Below are 19,024 nucleotides of genomic sequence, written 5' to 3' on the forward strand. Positions count from 1 at the left end.
TTCAAAATACTTTTTAAAGTAGATAGGTGAGAAGATATTCAGGAGTTCTGGTTCCCTTCTCCCTCTGTCCTTCTGATATCCCACAGATATGTATCAATACATCCTCTACCTCATTCAAGCCACCATGGTGGACTATTAAGGACGTCCCTTTGTCTACGTAAACTATATCCAACTAGGAAGAGGGCCCAGTACAAGAAATGTATCCTTTTCATGCATGAAACACACTAGAAGCAAACTCTCTAATTTATATGAAACAAAGGCCAAATAAAACCAGGAAAAAAAACTGAATGTGTGATTTATTGTATTTAAGATTGGCCTATAAGGTTTAAATATGTCTGTCATAATTAACAATAAATGAATGCAACTTTACAAAATCAGTATTTTAATACAGTACGGGATTAAATGTAGCAACTGTGCATTGGAAGATTGAGATTTCCTCAATGCAAATATGGAATATGCAGCACCCTTTAGAAGCTTCCACTAAAAATGCAAGCTGCGGTAATTATTACAAGCTCTACTCAAAACACAGGACTACCTAAATCAGGCATTAGAGGAAAACAGTGGAGTCATTCAGGCGTAAGATGTCAGATTTGGTACAGGATTAAAATACTAGCGTTTTTTTTAATGTCCTGGTTTCAAATTAATAAATACAAAAACAATATAAAAATATACACCAGTTGATAAGCCTGCAGCGGAGAGGACCGGAAGGCTAGATCTCGCTCTCATACGTCTGCAGGTACGTCTTTAGGGTCAGAATTTCTGGGTAGCTGCGGCTGGTCTTGCGGAAGAAGTCCAGGCTGGTGAGATGCTCGATGTCCCGCACCCGCGCTGTGTGCATCTTGAGAAGCTCTTCCACCCATTTCGACTCGTCCTCTGAGCTCTGCCACAGAAAGGAAAGACAATCAGAGTCAGAGTTTTCCAAAGGCGTTTCTCCAAACGCTCCGTTTGTTCTGAGTCCACACACGACCTCTGTGAACTCCTGCACCCAAAGCCAAGGTGTTTTCTTCCTCCTTGGATTCCCCGCAGCTCCCACATCCCTGCCACAACACACCACAAATACCAGCCCTCGGCTGTAAACATTTTCAACGGCAGTTAGCTGGACTGAATAAAAGAGAGGTGTGGTGCAAGAGGACATTTGACTCAATGGGTCCTCAGAACAGAAGTCAAGATAGGGAGAGCGCAAAGCCCTGGAGAAATCAGTCATTTGTCTCTCTCCCCCGAGGTCGAATTGCAGTAAGGAGCACAGCGCAGGAGGACTGGAGCCTCCCCCGGGGAGTGCAGAGCTTGTGCGCAACGCACATGACGTGTGTGCACCCCTGGAGCTTCTGAAGAACATGCTAGATTGATGACGTCACCTATTAGGCTGCAACGGATTGAGATTGCAATGCATTTGACTCAACTCGTATCAATTGCGCCGCCCAGTGAATACACCTAGCACTTTGGGGCCCAAGAGGCTGGGGTTGGAAATGCAGTTCCCCTTCCTGCCTGGGAGACCTCGCTCAAGCTCTCTAAACTCCTGGCCTCCTTTTCTTCATTGGTACACAAAAAGAATAACGTTTACTGCAGCTCCCGGGGCAGGAGGAAGGACAGGAAGGAAGAAGGGGGTGAGAGTGAAAAAAACCATCACGGGTGTTCCCAGGATGGGAAGAAAGGAAATCTCTGTCTTAACTGCTTGTGAAGAATCGCCTCATTGGCCCAAACTCAAGATGAAAGACATTTAAATGTCTCACACTAAATAATTTATTTCACATCTACTGCTGCTGCTAAGTCGCTTCAGTCGTGTCCGACTCTGTGCGACCCCAGAGACAGCAGCCCGCCAGGCTCCCCCATCCCTGGGATTCTCCAGGCAAGAACACCAGAGTGGGTTGCCATTTCCTTCTCCAATGCATGAAAGTGAAAAGTGAAAGTGAAGTCGCTCAGTCATGTCTGACCCTCAGCGACCCCATGGACTTCAGCCCACCAGGCTCCTCCATCCATGGGATTTTCCAGGCAAGAGTACTGGAGTGGGGTGCCATTGCCTTCTCCGATTTCACATCTAAGGAGAAATGAAAAAAGTAAAGCTGGGACCTCCCTGGTGGTCCAGTGGCTGAGACTCTGCGCTCCCAGAGCAGGGGGCTCAGGTTTGATCCCTGGTCAGGGAACCGTATCCCACATGCCACAGCTAAGACCTGGTGCAGCCAAATAAATCAATGATTAATTAGCAAAGAAAGAAGAAAGAAAGAAAAATAATGCCCACAAAGCAGTCTTTACTTTTAAAAAATAGTTTTCACTTTTGAGGGAAGTTGAGAGAAAGAATGAGATCTGAGATCCTTGAGAATGTGAGGAAATGTCTACCTTCAGAGAAGAGATGGGGCGGGAGGGTCTTTGCAAATAATCTCATTCCCAAATTGCAACGGCTGCCAAGAGTCTTTCTACAAGTGGAAGGGTAGCTGCATGTCCCAGGACTGAGACAGCTCAGGCACGCCTGCGCCCGAGTCTTCCACCGCAGGCAGTCTCAGTGAGCTACACCAAAGCCCAAGAACCTGCACTGGGTTTTCTCGGAAAGCTCCAACCCACATGGGCCTGGACAGGGCGCTCTGGCAGCTCATGCCAGTGCTAAATACGTCCAGGAGGGTGTTGGTTCAGGAAACTGATGCCTGGCCATCCCCGGCAAAAGGAAGAAACAGGAAGAAATTGCTTTGGAGGCTGGGGGAAATAAGGATTTTAACCCTCCACGCCTCACCCTCCTCACCCAGGCTGACCAAGATCTCTGCGATTCATAGGAAAGGACAGGCCTAAATATAACTCTGCCCACAACGGTACTGACCAGTCCTCAGTGTGACCATGTAATTAACGAAGTAGGAGGTCTCCAAGTGGATCGGGACCCCCTCAGAGTAAGCAGAATAAGCACGAAGAGATATTTTGGGAGAATTTTCATATTTGACTCATTCATTTGATTTTTCAATGGTCAGTAAGTTTAATGTTTCCTTTGTAAACGCAGTCTTTTGAATGTGTGGACAAGGGGTGAAAAGGTTTTTCCTAATTTAAATAATGGCCAGCTGGGATTATAAGAATTTGGGGAAAAATCTGTCTTTTGCTGTTTCTTTCCTAGGGAAATGATTTGCCAATTTCATCTGAGAGGCATTCTCCTCTGGTTCTCACAGGCTAAAATCCAGCCTCCAATTAGTCAAAATACCGGGCTACGATACAAGGAAGAAAATGACTTCTGCCCCTTGCTAGCCGGCAACCCACTGAAGTATTTGCTGCAGGAGGCTCTAGTATGAAATGCGAAACTAATAAAAGTCGAATAAAAGCTCAAGTGAGCCAAGAGAGGAAAAGAAAAACTTTAAAAATAAATAACTTTACACACTAATGCAAATGAAAGCACAATCCAGGGACTTGCTTCGTGTTTGTTTTTTGTTTTCGATATGGACATTTATTCTTCACCTGCCTTCCGCCCAAACGAGCTCGTGAATTCAAGTCCCAGCAGTTTTAAGGTGGACCTTAAAGTAAGGATGTAATTCAAAATGATACGCGTACCCCTGTGCTCACTGCAGCACTGTTGACCAAACCCAGCTCATGGGAACAACCTAAATGCCCATTAACAGAGGAATGGAAAAAAAAGATGTGGTCTGTATATACAATGGGACATAGCTCAGTCAGAAAAAAGAATGAAACTGGGTTATCTGTAGATATGTGGATGGACCTAGAGTCTGTCACACAGAGTGAAGTCAGAAAGAGAAGAACAAATATTGTCTATTAATGCATATACGTGGAATCTAGAAAAACGGTACAGATGAACCTATTTCCAGGGCAAGAATAGAGATGCAGATGTAGAGAACGGACATGTGGACCCAGTCGGGGGCACGAAGGGGAGGATGGGACGAAGTGGCAGGTTGGGATTGACATATATACACTGCTGCTGCTGCTAAGTCGCTTCAGTGGTGTCCGACTCTGTGCGACCCCATAGACAGCAGCCCACCAGGCTCCCCCGTCCCTGGGATTCTCCAGGCAAGAACACTGGAGTGGGCTGCCATTTCCTTCTCCAATGCATGAAAGTGAAAAGTGAAAGTGAAGTCACTCAGTTGTGTCCGACTCTTAGTGACCCCATTGACTGCAGCCCACCAGGCTCCTCGGTCCATGGGATTTTCCAAGCAAGAGTACTAGAGTGGTGTGCCATTGCCTTCTCCGATATATATGCTACCATGTGTAAAGTAGGTAGCTAGTGGGGACCTGCTATAAAGCCCAGGGAGCACAGCTCGGTGCTCTGGGATGACCTGGAAGGGTTGGATGGATGGGAGGGATGGTCCAAGAGGGAGGGGCTATAATATGTACGGTTGGTTAATTTCATTGTACAACAGAAACTAACAGCATTGTAAAGAAATTTTACTTCAATTTAACAAAATAAAAGAAAGCACAGACAGCTGTCTATGTGGCAGGGGGCTCTTCAGTAAGAAGCATGCTGGCCATGAGCACTACAAGAAACACCTCTAAGCTCTGGGCAGGGAGGAAGACATGTGGGACATCAGTGGGTATCGTCAGACATAACATTGGGAAGAATAAAAATCTGCCTTTGAGCTGAGTTCAGAATAATGTTTTCAAGCTCCCCCATCACCAAATTCCCCAAATGACAGGAAAATGTGAAAACCTTTCCCTCAAGAACTTAGGTGTCTCTTCCATGGCTTAAGTCCAAAATGTCTTTGTAGTCTCTGCCTTGTCTTAAACATGTATGGCAATTTTGAATTTCACCCCATAAAATATGTGTTTACTTTTTTGAAAAAATGTTACCTCCCCACAACAATATTTCAGTAAAACTGAAGTTCAGATCCAGACGTATTACACGCCCCCCCACCCCGGTACACCATTAGCTACTCCTGTGGGGTGCAGACAATCAGAATTGAGAAGGTCAAGCCAATCAGTTGAGGATAGTTCCTCTTGCACTTGACACTCCCTTGCTTCTCCACCTCCCATCCAGTTATTTCTAAGATCTTATTGATTCTTGCAATACAATATTGCTGCCTTCCACCTTCCTTTAGAAATTTCCAAGACCACACCCCAGTTCAAGTTCTGTTACCTCAATCTTTGGAATCCCCGCCAAAAGCCCTTTGAGGACCATGCTTCATTTCCTCCAATTCTAATTTATCTCCCAAAACAGAGGCCAAAATATTGCTCTTATGTCTAAACATTTTTTGTGGTTATCTTTGTGGCTCAGCTGGTAAAGAATCAGTCTGCAATGCAGGAGACCTGGGTTGGGAAGATCCCTGGAGAAGGGAAAGGCTACCCACTCCAGGGTTCTGGCCTGGAGAATCCCATGGACTACACAGTCCATCTTTCACTTCACTAATGTCAGTGCAATAAGCAAAAAATGCTAAGGCTCCAAGCTTACACTATAGAAATCTGACAGATTTGAAAGAGGACGGGCTTTTGAAAACAGAGTCTTGAATCTAAAGTTCTGCTCTTCTACCCACGAGGTTGAAGGCAACCAGATAACCATGCTACATACTTCTTTATGAGCTACAGGTTTCTCAAGACTTACTAAAAGGGGAAGCGGAGGAGGCCATACGCACCCGCCTAATAGGGTAATAAGATGATGAGAGATAACACAGGAGACAAGACTGCACAGTACTGGATGGTCAACATGGACTCAGTCAACGGTAACGACTACTACTATGGCTGCTATGACTATTTTTATTTTATTTTAATTATTATTATTTTTGGCCACATGAAATGTGGGATCTTAGTTTCCCAACGAGGGATGGAAACCAGGCCCCCTGCTTTGGAAACACAGAGTTTTAACCATTAGACCAGCAGGGAAGGCCTGACGATGTTTATTTCAAATTTGATTCTACGCAACATTTAAAACCTTATCTCCCACTATGATCTTCATTTCCAATAATCTGGGCAAACTTAATTAGCTTTTTTTTAAGCCATATTTCAAATTTCTAGTTTTTCCTGCATCCATTTTTTTTTGTTTAGGATGGTCAGAGCCTCAATCTTCACCTATACTTGAAGCCCTAGCCTCAAAACTGCCTTGTCCACGAAGCTGAAAATCTGTCTTGAAGCTCTTCTTAAGGCTCTTGGCCTTTTAGTGAAGCAGTCTCTGTGCTTGTTTCATTTGCTCTCCCCTGGAAGGCCGCCTGGAGGGTGACTATGTTAAATACAGCATGGTTTCTCCCAGGGTACCTTACATAAATAATTAAGGAATTGAAGCACTGCCTGTTGACTAAAATTTTCTTCTGGAGATTTTAGCTCTGATCCTTCCATAAACAAAAGCATAGGGACTGCTCTAAAATCAACCTTGAAGCACAAGGTTTCCATCACATTAAAGAGACCTGGAGTGGTCACACGATTTGCCCCCAAGCGCAGCATTAGACCAGAGCCAGGCGCACACAGCATGGCTCCTGTCTGCCTTCCTGGGCCTTTTTCATCCTGCCGTCCAGCTTTCATGTTGGAATAAGTGAATCGAGTCATCTGTGCTATTTAAGAATGGGGTGACCTGTTACACCTGCCCTTACAACTAGTAGTAAATCAAAGTCTGATGTGTAGAGCATATATTCCTGTGTGTTTGTGTCTATATTTAAAAATGGATAACCAACAAATTCCTACTGTGTAGCACAGGGAACTCTGCTCAGTGTTATGTGGCAGCCTAGATGGTAGGGGAATTTGGGGGGAAATATATATATATCCCAAAATGAATCCCTTTGCCGTCATCTGAAACTTCCACATTTGTTAATTAGCTATTGTTGTCGTTTTAGTCACTAAGTTGGGTCTCTCTGCAACCCCGTGCACTATAACCTACCAGGATCTCCTGTCCATGGGATTCTCCAGGCAAGAATACTGGAGTGGGTTGCCATTTCCTTCTCCAGAGTGATTGGCTGTACTCCAACACAAAAAAAATTAAGAAGTTTTTATTAATGAAATTTTCAAACATCCACAAAAGTAGAGCGAATGATATAATGAGCTCCTGGCTGCTCTTCCCTCATTTCAGTAACTACCAAAGTTGTGCTGCTTTTCACTGTTTTCAAAATATATTTGTCTTTTGCAAAACTGAAGACATTTGAGCACTTTTATCATTTGTCAAGAGCAAACACTGAAATAGAACTTAATTAAATGCACAATACCCTTACATTGAAAAATAAAATGCCATTAGGACTCAGAGTTCCCAAGTGTTTGGCAGTTTTGTTGGGTCCTTTCCCAAGACTCAACTTGTATCCCCATTTGTATAGTCCAAATGTTTTATAATAAGTGTGTTCTAGTTCAAGGGTGGGGATATAATTTAAGACACAAAGATGAATTCTGTCAGCAAATCCCAAAGGACACTGCTTTTTTATAACAGTACATTTTTTTAATTTTCAAAATTAAAATATCAACATCACTAGCAACACCAAATCTACTGTGTAAAGTTCAAATTTTCTTTGCTTGCTTTATTTGTTCTTGAACTGTATCCCATTAAGGGAGTATGGTCAGAGTGCACGTGTGCTCAGTCGCTTCAGCTGTGTCTGACTCTTTGCAACCCTATGCACTCTAGCCCTCCAGGCTCCTGCGTCCATGGGATTCTCCAGGCAGGAATACCGGAGTGGGCTGCCATACCCTTCTCCAGGGGATCTTCCTGACTCAGGGATAAAACGTGCGTCTCTTATGTCTCCTGCATTGGCAGGCGGGTTCTTTACCACTAGCACCACGTCGGAAGCCCTACAGTCAGAATACATATAGTTTATTTGAATTCTTTTCTCTGCGCAGTTATGTTATAAACTTGACGCACAGTCATTTGTCCCGTTTTATTTAATACGTATACATATAGCTGATTCACTTCATTGTATAGTGGAAACGAACACAACATTGTAAAGCACGTATATTCCAATTACAAAATAATAACAGAAGAAGGTGGGATGATTTGAGAGAATAGCACTGAAACATATACATTACCAAACGTAAAACAGATCGCCAGAGGGAGTGTGATGTGGGACGCGGGGCACCCGAAGCCGGGGCTCCGTGACCACCGGGAGGGGTGAGGTGGGGGGGGACACCCGTGTGCGCTTAGGGCCGGCTCACACGGACGCACGGAAGAACCGTCACACCATTGTGAAGCGATGATCCTCCAGCTACAATTAAACAAGTTCCCCTTATGCCTTACACACAGGGTGAAACTGTGCCGCCCATTTAAGCTTGGCTCATCCCTGCTGTCTGCAGTTGTTATTTCATAGCATCCTCCCTTCACTTCCAGAAATGTTCTAGTTTGGATAATAATAATGGTAATAAATAATAAGTACCTATGTACTTGCTGAACAAAACCTAAAAAAATAAATAAAATTAAACAAGTAAATTAAAAAAAAACAATAACAATATAGAGACTTTTAAAGCAATGAAAATGGGGCAGGAAATGCGCGTGAGATAAAGGAGCGCGGGCGGAAGCGGAAGCGGCAGCCTCGAGGGCCGCCATGTCTGCACTCACGTTGCAGCTCTCGTCGTTGTCGGGCCTGTGGGGCAGCACGAAGGCGGACACGGAGAGCGGCCCGTCGCAGCGGTCGGCAGGCTGCGTGAAGTCCAGGCAGCTGGTGAGGATGCTGTAGTAGTGGGTGGGCACGGGGACGGAGCTGCCCTCCACGTACCTGGCACGGGGAAGCAAGACGAGTTAGGGCTGACGGAGAGCGCTTTGTGAAGGGTGGTCAGTGAACGCTGCCCCAGCGACTGTCAGGACATCCCTCCCAAGGGAGTCGCTTTCTCACTTACAGCGTTACCCACTTCTCTGTCTTTGAATATAATGTTTTCAATGCCCAATATCTCCTTTCTCTCAACCTGGCAGAGCAGAAAAGATACTCGAGACAAAGGAAAACCGCCTGAACCCAGACTCAGAGGCTGGACACAATGACAGGTCAACGGAGTGGCAATGGAGGCAGCGAGAGTCGGTAAGCCCCGCAGTGGGAGGGCGGGGCTTCTGAGCGCGAGCGCTGTGGCGTTCGGACCGTGATGCTCCGCGGCGGGGGCGGGGCTTCTGAGCGCGAGCGCGGTGGCGTTCGGACCGTGATGCTCCACTGAAAGCTTCCGTGCTTGAAGCACCATTGCGAGGTCCACATTTCAGGAGAATAACTCTCACAGGTTTGTATCAAATGGGCCAGAGGCAGAAAACACAGGAGCTCGGAGAAGAATAGCCCTTTCAAGCCACAGTGAGGGCCTGAACTTGGTACAGAGAACTCATTTACTAAAGAAAATTCTAAGGACTGAGTGCTAAGCGTAAATAATCTTTGCCAGTAGAGCACAGCATAGGAAGTGATAATTCCTTACTTAGTTTTCTCTTATCTTCATTTTAATCATTTTCAAAATACTGAAATTACAATTAAGCTGATAATATAATTTGAGCTTAAAACTATAACAATAACCATCAATAAATGTATGAGTAAGATAAAATTTCTCTTAGGATGACTGGAAAGGCAGTAAGATCTATTTCATTACTTATCCATATGAAAAAAATTAACATTTTTGTCTAATTAACTATAAATCACAATTAAACCCTCTCATATTTTGTGTTTAATTGTGGTTTATAGTTAATTAGACAAAATGTTAATTTTTTTTCATATAGATAAGTAATAAAATAGTTCTTACTGCCTTTCCAGTCACAATTAAACCCTCTCATATTTTGTCTTGGAGAAGGCAATGGCACCCCACTCCAGTACTCTTGCCTGGAAAATCCCATGGACGGAGGAGCCTGGAGGGCTGCAGTCCATGGGGTCGCTGAGGGTCGGACACGAGTGAGCGACTTCACTTTCACTTTTCACTTTCATGCACTGGAGAAGGAACTGGCAACCCACTCCAGTGTTCTTGCCTGGAGAATCCCAGGGACGGGGGAGCCTGGTGGGCTGCCGTCTATGGGGTCGCACAGAGTCGGACACGACTGAAGTGACTTAGCAGCATATTTTGTGTTACTCTATTTCATGCATATATAAAACTAAGTGATGATCTATTATGAATTTGTTGTATTTATAACTTCTTGTCTTCTCCACCAGACTGTGAGTTCCTCATGAATAGAGTATGCCTAATTCTTTTATATCCATAATAGCACCAGAGAGAGGGACAGAAATGAGATTTGATCAAAGTTTGTATGCAATTTCCTATTAAGATGTACTGACTCAGAAAACCTAAGGAATTTTAAAAGTCCCCTCCCCCCAAATAAGGGAAACAAGGGAAAATTATTTCCACAAGAGTTATTAAAGAATAAATGAAAAAATTTAATCTTTTGATACATATTCTTTGATGGAGCTGAAAAGTGCATTTATTTACTACAAGTTCCTGTTGCTTTCAACCCCCAATGCCATGTTTCATAAAAGGCCCAAAAGAACTGACGAATTCACAAGGAGATTCGAAGAATAACAGGCTTAACGGGCATCAGCTCTTCTCCAGTACATGAACATTTGAAAAATATTCTTGAGTGAGATCTTGGAATTTAGAAGCTTACTGTTTGATTTTGTCTTGTGTGTCGTGTAAGCCATCGTAGTCATAGTCAAAGATTGGTCCACTTATCACATTAACTCCATTTCTTTCTGAAGCGTATTTCTTCACCAGAACCCTTTGGAAATAATTCCAGATGCCTGTGCAAAGACAAAATCAGTTCTTTGTGAACAAAACTCCTTGCTTTGGTCAAATTCTCTCTAGGATGTGTTAAATAAGACACATATCACAAGTTAAGAGACAAGAGAGCTGTTGTGATTCTTGAGAACAATCCATCGTAAAGCACTAGCTGTGTGTGTATCATTTATGAACCAGAAAAGACATGGAGACATTCATTGGTAGAGGAGTTTAACCTAGGTGAACAGTCAGGGAAGGCTTTGCAGAGGAGATGGTTATTAGGCTGAGGTCTGAAGGATAGGGGGGTTTTTTTGAGCAAAGGGATAGAGACAGAACATTCCAGGAAGACAGAATAGCTGTGCAATGGAGGAAGTACAGTGTTTGTGAAAAATTGAAAAAAGGCCTTAATCTGCTTTTTTTTCTTTCACGATGTCATAGGTAGAGTAATTCCCAAGTTTATGTCTCTAGCCCTAACCTTTCCATGCAGCTCCAGACATATCCAACCACCCATCTCACTGTGCATTTGAAGACTTCATAATCATATCTAACAAAAAATTATTCAAACAGAGTTCTTAATTCTCCTTTTCACTCCTGTTCCATCTCTTGGCTTCTCCATCACAGTCAGTGGCACTCGCTCTCAGATGTTCGGGTCAAAATCCTAGGACTCACCCTGGACTTGTCTGCTCTGTTCATACACATGTGGCAAACTCCTGTCAGTGAGACCTCCAAAACACAGCCCAGTCTTCTAAAGCTGACCACTTCTCACCATTCTCACTGCGTCCACACTGATCTAAGCCACCATCTTCTCTGCCATGAGCTACCACAAAAGACTACTTCCTGGGCCCCCTGGGAGAAACTCTTCTTTCCATGTAGCTCAGGGGTCCCCAACCTCCAGATCTAATGCCTGATGATCTGATGTGGAGTTGATGTCATACCAGAAATAAAGCACCCAATACATGAAATGCACTTGAATCATCCCCCCAAACCATCCTCTTCCCATCACAGAAAAACTGTCTTCCACAAAACTGGTCCCCTGGGGCCCGAGGGCTGTATGAGGCCATTCTCTGGAGCAGCCAGACGGATCCTCTTACACCATGAATCGGAGAGTGACTCACACTCCCCAGCACCCTTTTCTCACACTCCAGATGATTTCTCCCGTAATTAGAATAAACCCCCAGCTCTCCACTGTGGCCCCTGCCTCCCTCTGTGGCTCTCCTTCCCATTCTTCCCCCCAGCTACAGGCTTCTGCCCCTGCTTGCTGAACGTGCTTCAGAGTAAGGCGCCACACATGCTCCTCCCTCTATCTGGAAAACTCGCCCTTGGTCTGTGATTCCCGGGTGTCTCCTCCACTCTGCATTTCTCAGTTTCATGGTCATCCTCTAGAGAAGACTTTCCTGTCCAGGCTAGCTCCAATTCCACTACAGTCGATCGCTGGGGAAGGACAGGGGTGGAAGGGAGAAGAGAAAAGGCAAGAGAGGACAGGCAACGCAAACCAGAGAAGCTGGCTCCAAAATGTTAGATGTGACTTACTGCACTCGACGCTATTGGGTGGTCAAAGGACTCATTCAGGTTTTTCTGTACGATGTGATTGACAAACTCGAACTTGTTGGCCAACCTGATACATGGGGGTTATGAGGTCCAGGCTGTTATCATTTCTTACCTCCTCTAATTAAAAAATACTTGGGCATTTTTCCCATGGGGTTTCAACTGCTGATGATCCTCTATTCTAAATGAGAAGGACAGAGCAGCCACCAGAGCCAAAACACCACGGATAATTATTTGCAATAAAGAAGGGAGGACAGTGGGGGAGAAGTTCAAATGTTAACTTAAGCATAAAAATTGGAGAGGCACAGAGGGAAAGAAATAACAATGGGAACAGTCAAAAGGCCAAACCCGCAGAAATGTGGCCTGTGAAAAGCCATCCCCACTGAAGAACAGCGGGCCCTCTGTGAAGGGCCTCTGGCCACACCAGCCTCAGGGTGGGACCGTGTGTGTGTTTCCTTTATTGCTGCTTGGTCAAAAAGGCATCAGCAAAGAAGAAAGAAATCCAGGAAACCCAGATTTGTGGAAACTCAATGCAGCTGCATTCCATGTAATATTATGACAAATGGATTTACGTGAGTTTATGAAACATTTCTCCACTGGGCCTGAGAACAAACCAGGAAACCTCCTTTTAAAAGCATACTTTAAATTTTCACTCATATGCAACAGATTCTACCTTTGAATAAGCCCTTATTTACTAAGTGAGGACATCAAATAAACATTTTTTTCTCTAAACCATGCTGGCCATTTCACTGATGTCAAGTTGAGGAGGCTTGGCCCTGTAGATGACACTGCACCATCTCATGTTTCTGTTCTGAAATTGTATTTTAGTCCTCAGAGTCATGTAACACAGCCCAATGCTCCTTTACTAAGTAAAATTATGTAGAAATGTTTTCCTTTCCCACCCTTCCTAGAAGCATCCAGGTCTGCTTGCTGTAAATGAAATAAAGGGAGGTCAAGTCTACTCCACAATGCCTTCTCTGTCTTTGAAGACATGGATGGATGGATGCATGCATGCATGGTAGATGGAAGGAAGATGGATAAATGGATGGTTGGATGGATAAATGGATGGTTGGAAAATGAATGGACGGATGGATGGATGGAAGGAAGATAGATGAATGGATAGATGGATGGGCAAATGAATAAATTCTTTGTTATCAGAAATAGAAAATGGATTATTTTGTTCATTGGACAATTAAGTTACAAATCCATATAAGCCATAGAAGTCATGCAATCAAATCTTATCATTTTACAAATGAGAGGCGAAATGGCATTTCTATGATCACACAGGCAGTGGTCACACTCCAGGGACCAGAACTCAGTTTGGGAGCCAGAGCTCACCATGCTTACGCCATTCATTTCATCACTATCACTCACAAATATTTATATTGTATAGAAAGAAATTATGAGTGTATATAATTTACACAGCCCTAAAACCAGCTGAATTTATACTCTGATGATTCAGAAGACTCATTAAGTCTTGCTAGGTTTCAGGATCAATATTCAGACTACATCATCACCATTCCCCTAAAGGAAGGATTGTTAATGGCTTTTACTATAACATTTAATAAATACAGATGCTATTAAATGTTAGATAGCATCCAAAATACAGAGAAGACTCTCTAAACCACGTATAGCGTGAGCATTGAAATACGGAGAACAACAGACTAGAAGCACAAACTTTGTTTAGCTTAGCTTCTACCATTCATGACCCGAGTCACTTCTTGTGACTTTAATTTCTTAACTATAAACAAGGGCTAAATAATAATCCATCAAGCTCCCTCACAGATTCATAATTTGGATTAGCAGTAGAGAATTTACATTAAAGGCTGCTGAAAATAATAAAGGCTAAACACATGAAAGTTATTAAAATGAATATAGAGGTAGGAAAGGTAAGTGGTAAATTTAGAAACATTTCTTCCCACAAATAATAATCTACTAGGTAAATATTGGACTTACGTTTAAAAGCAGGATACATTGGAACCATATTGGTTACAAGGAATGCATCATATTTAGCTTCTGGGGACGAGCTCAGATCTAAACATTAGGAAAACAAATACTATTACACACTAAAATCGACATCAATAAAAAAAAGTAATCTTGTAAAATGACCCAAATAACATGCGATGACTGGACCTGCTCTTTCATTTCCACTTACCCCTCTTATGTGCCATCGCCTACTTCTCTTCCCACTCCACCTCTCTTCTTCACTCACTCGTTCTTAAATAAAATTTTCATGTTCTTTTGCTTCCAACCTAATCTTGGGTCTACTAAGTATTATGTAAAAGAGTTCCTTGACTTTACCGGTGTAATTTGGACTTTAAAAAATGTCATCAAGGTAATGAGAGATAATTAAAGGGCTTCATGTATTAAGAGATCACATCTATAGTATTATTTAAAAGATTAATGTCTTATTAATTTCCTATTTCACTTTTAGATTCTCATTTAATGATGTCAGGAGACACACTGAATGTTCCCTTGCACTTTAGAACTCCCCGGGAATAGGATTTGTGAAAGCTGGTCTCTTTTTCTGGCTGCTTTTGGAAGGCTCCCAGAGAAATTCATCTCCTCAACCTCTTGAGCACCCCTCTAAAAACCACCGAAATCCTAAATACCAAGTTGCACACGCCAGACTCCACAAAATAACACCCCTCTAGAATGGTTAGATCCTGGTCTTCTGTAACTTACAGGGAGGAAAGAGGAATCCATAGGACATCTGTTTATCATTTTTGTAGGCCAAACAGCTCTGACTGAAACTCGGAGAAACGCGGACGTCGGGCCGGACACAGTTGGTCAGGTGTGCAGGGATGTCAGAGACGTCAGCCTGAACGGTGAGTCACAGGTCGTCAGCAAAGCCGTGGGGGAGATAGTATCAGACCAACAGGGGCACTGAACCAGACTGCTTGGTTCCAAACAGCCAAAGCCAGACCCCCATTAGCTGTTACTATAGCTTATACTCTGATAGTCCCTCTTTAAATAAACAAAAAAGAGAGGACTTCCTTGGCAGTCCAGTGGCTAAGACTCCATACTTCTAACTCAGAGGGTGAGGTTCAATACCTGGTCAGGGAACTAAGATCCCACGTGCCACTTGGCCAAAAAAAGAAAAATATACTCTTAAAAAAAAAAAAAAGATCTCACTTTCAAATGCATTAAGCTAGTAATTTTCAAACTCTTTTTCTACTAGCAGAACTCTCTTATCAGTCTTAGGTAAAACAATAATACAGAAGGCAGAAATCTCACTGTTGACATAATTAATGAGATTCCACAGAAGACAGCTTAAAAAATAATATTCTCAGGAATAATATAGACATATCTCCTATTTAAAAAAAATAACTGTTTATGTATTGTATGTGCCCGAGTACAAATAACAAGAAGCTATGTTTGGGGCAGTTGAAGTAGTCCTTTGTATTCAGAAATTAGAAACATATCTCAACTGTAATAAATTTTTCTAATTTCTGATATAAACCGAACTATCTCATCTTTACCAAAACTGAAACCCCAACATAAAACAAACCTTCATTAAAAAAAAAAAAAAAAAGATGTTAGTGGGTCAGGCTGTGATGTGTGGAGCTGTGGGTATATGGGAAATCTCTGTCCTTTCCATTCAGTTTTGCTGTGAACCTAAAACTGCTCTAAATAATAAGTCTATTAAAACTCACAGCCAAATCTTGATAGCTTCTGAAACTACTGGGGCATGACAAGCACAGTCAAAGAAACTAACAGAATTAGTATGCTATGCCATTTTACATATTACCGTGAAGTTAGAACATGGCAGAAAGCCTAATTCAAAATATTTTACAATAGACCCAATGTAGGATTTCTTTCATCAGGAAAAATTAAAGTCTTTTCTAAAACAAAATTCTGTTCCGCCAGCAATCATTCTATTAAGGCACGGAGCGTAATGACATGAAGAACATGAAACCCAATGTTCTCAATGACCTGTTTGGAAACAGTGTATGATGTCCAGAGTGGCATTAGAAATATTTCACTATAACCGCTTTCAAAGTCAGTGTGATATAAGATATCATATCTAGTCCGATAGAGCACGGCAGGCCGTCCATAGAGGAGATGTCTCTCTAGGAGAGAAAAAATAATGTCTTAAATACAGATTAAAATGTACATCAAATGTTAAAGACTCAAATGAAGAGAGTCAAGTTGTCCAACATTTGCTTGCTTACTATTAATAATGTAGTTCCTTCTCCTTAATTTAATCCGGTTAGTGTTCCTATCACTTTGGTGGTTTATTTGATCACCTACGCATGGGTCAAGGCTTCCAGTCACCAAAACTGTAATTCAAATGCCATATTTATTTTAATAATTATTTTCCAGTTGTAAAGAATTTTAATCCACATGGGAAAGAAAATTGTGAAGTGATTCAGCTGAATGGGAAGTCAAGACAGTTGTATTTTTATAGAATTAATTCCTTTGACCCTGAAAGGCTTATCAAATTAACCAACGATTTAATTAAGAGAAAGGCACTCTTTGATCATTATTTGTAAACTGCAACTCAAATATGCATTATTTCAGCATAAAAAGTGAGCAGTAATGAGCGTTTAAAGTAAGTAGCTTTGTGACACGTAGGAAAACCCTTTAGGTAAGAACTTAAAGGAACATGTATAGATAAAATAAGTGGCGTTCAAGAGGGTCCTTTGAATACAAAAGGAAGGTTGTCAGTTAGCAAAGAACTCATTTAAGACCCCAGAAGGTAGATTCCTCTTACGAAAAATAAAGGTTTGAAACCTTCATCTTCTGAGAAGAAGACGGGACATGAGCAGGCAAACCTTCATGCCACACCCACAATAACTGCCTCAAGCTTGATCTGCCCATTTTAGAGAGGCCAAAGTCAGAATTGCCATGGACCCTTAGAAATTGGGGTCCTACAGATCAAAATAGTTAGCGACTGAGGCTTCGGCAATTCACGATTCCCTAAGTGATAACCAAAAAAAAAAATTTGCTATGATTTCTATTAGAGAAAATCATTTCTGGCAATCACTTATTAAATTATGTATACATGTTGCTTTAATTAAAGTATTACCATTCTACGCAAGTAACAGAGAAAACTCTGTAGATTACTTTGCATGACCCTCCCAAGCAGAACTGCTGATTTGAGGCAAAACAGCCCACACTGTTACAACACAAGCCTGTTCAGGGTAGTTGGGCTTCATCAGCACTGCAGTAAATGTAGAAGCCTTGGTTAAGCTGCTGAATTTAGGGACCCACCCCTAAGAATTAGAAAATAATAGGCTAAATATTATATAAATGAAATATATAACAAACACATAAAAAGCCTGCAAATCATAACAGTAGTACTTGGGAGCAGTTATTAACCAGGTCAGACTGTCCTTCAAAACTCAAACCAAACCTTTTCTAGGTTCAAAATTTCCATTAACGTTTTCCTTGATTTCATTTTTGCTGCCTCTGAATTTCCTGGTTTCAGCTGGAAGCAGAAGTATCAAGATTCTTTGAGAAGCTATTCTCTTTTTATCATTCAAGTTTTCATGCTTACCCAACACATTCCTCCAAGCTCAAATGCAAACCTGGTAGATTACCCAGTCTATCCCATTAAGGAGCACAGCAAAAGAGCGACTGTGCTCCTTCGCGCACCACCCCTCTTTGGAGCAGGCGTCAGTCAATAGTCGGGCAGGCTGTAGACTCCACCAGCTCTGGTTCCTCCTTACTTCTTGTCACCCCTCCATTCCATGAAGGCTGACTGATTTGCAGGACTGCCCGTGATCACTGTCAGCAACTCTATGCTATGACACGTGACGCCTTCTCTTTCCCCTGGGAATAACTTTCCCACCAATCCTGTCACTTGTCTCCCTTCAAACGTGTTGTCAGTATACCCTCCCTTGTCAAACCTGAGTGTCAGATCTTGGCTTATGGGACAGAGATAAATCATGTGTGTGTGCTAGGTCATTCAGTGTCCAGCTCTGTGTGACCCCATGGACTGCAGCCTGCCAGGCTCCTCTGTCCATGGGATTCTCCAGACAAGGCTGGAAGTCTTGAGGCTTTCAGCCTCCAGGAGCTCACAGTTCCACGGGAGACAGAAACATAGCGTGGGTAACTGAAAGGCAGCCTGGCGCCCACTCCAGCAGAGACACTGACGTGGCCGAACAGGAGCACAGAGAACGGCACCCGCCACAGACGGGGATGAGGGCGTCAGTGCAGCCCTCCGGAGCTTAGGGAGCTAAGACACAGTGAACCCACGTCCCAACTACACCTATGTCCTGGCACAGTCGCTCTTCTCACCCTCAAAAGGGGACGACAAATAACATGGTCTCATTGTTCAGCTCCCACGGAAAAGACAAGGGGACAAGAGGGAGAAAGGGGAGAAAAAGGGGACAAGGCATCGGAAGAGTCCCTTTCTCTTGAAACGTTGCTCTAGTTAAGCTTCTCCATCTCTACTTATGCTTTTGCTCTATATGTACAGACTCAATTTTCTTCAGAAATGGGGACTTCCTAGCTCCCAGTATATGCACTACTGGAGTTTTTGGCACACAGAGCACAAAGATATCATTATCTGACTCACTTTTCCTCAGTTGTTAACTGACCATATATGAGATGAAGCAAAAAAAAAAAAAAAAGTAGTAGCTTTGGCAGTCTCCTAAGAGCCCACGAGCTCCCCAATGACTGAAAGAACCTACTTGAGGCTTCCTGAAGCCCTATAAGAGGTGAAATCTTTGCAGTAAGAAGCATTTTAAGCCCAGAATCCAAATTTAGATTTCCCTTTTGGGGTTTATCAGGGCTTCCCTGGTGGTTCAGTGTTAGAGTCTGCCTACAATGCAGGAGACCGGGGTTCGATCTCTGGGTTGTGAAGATCCCCTGGAGGAGGGCATGGCTACCCCCTCCAGCAGTCCTGCCTGGATAATCCCATGGACAGAGGAGCCTGGAGGGCTACAGTCCACGGGGTTGCAAAGAGTCGGACACGACTGAGTGAGCCTTT

General features: G+C 43.0%; 1 protein-coding gene across 10 annotated transcripts in view; it reads right to left on the minus strand.

Annotated features, from left to right (window-relative positions):
* Positions 1-279: 279 nt before the first annotated feature.
* ENPP2 (ectonucleotide pyrophosphatase/phosphodiesterase 2) overlaps positions 280-19,024 on the minus strand; it is a 136,832-nt gene continuing 118,087 nt past the window's right edge. For 7 of the 10 annotated variants that reach the window (XM_070802978.1, XM_070802984.1, XM_070802981.1 and 4 more), the window contains 7 exons: positions 17,444-17,518; positions 16,021-16,157; positions 14,770-14,905; positions 14,041-14,118; positions 10,430-10,562; positions 8,432-8,588; positions 280-880 (listed from right to left, as the gene is read on the minus strand). In XM_070802978.1, coding sequence (XP_070659079.1) covers positions 710-880; positions 8,432-8,588; positions 10,430-10,562; positions 14,041-14,118; positions 14,770-14,905; positions 16,021-16,157; positions 17,444-17,518 — 887 coding nt within the window. In that variant the 3' untranslated portion in view covers positions 280-709. The remainder of the gene's footprint in view (positions 881-8,431; positions 8,589-10,429; positions 10,563-14,040; positions 14,119-14,769; positions 14,906-16,020; positions 16,158-17,443; positions 17,519-19,024) is intronic. The other 3 variants (XM_070802982.1, XM_070802986.1, XM_070802977.1) reach the window with 1 other exon arrangement.

This window comes from Bos indicus, chromosome 14, assembly GCF_029378745.1.
Source record: "Bos indicus isolate NIAB-ARS_2022 breed Sahiwal x Tharparkar chromosome 14, NIAB-ARS_B.indTharparkar_mat_pri_1.0, whole genome shotgun sequence".
NCBI classification, from domain to species: domain Eukaryota; kingdom Metazoa; phylum Chordata; class Mammalia; order Artiodactyla; family Bovidae; genus Bos; species Bos indicus.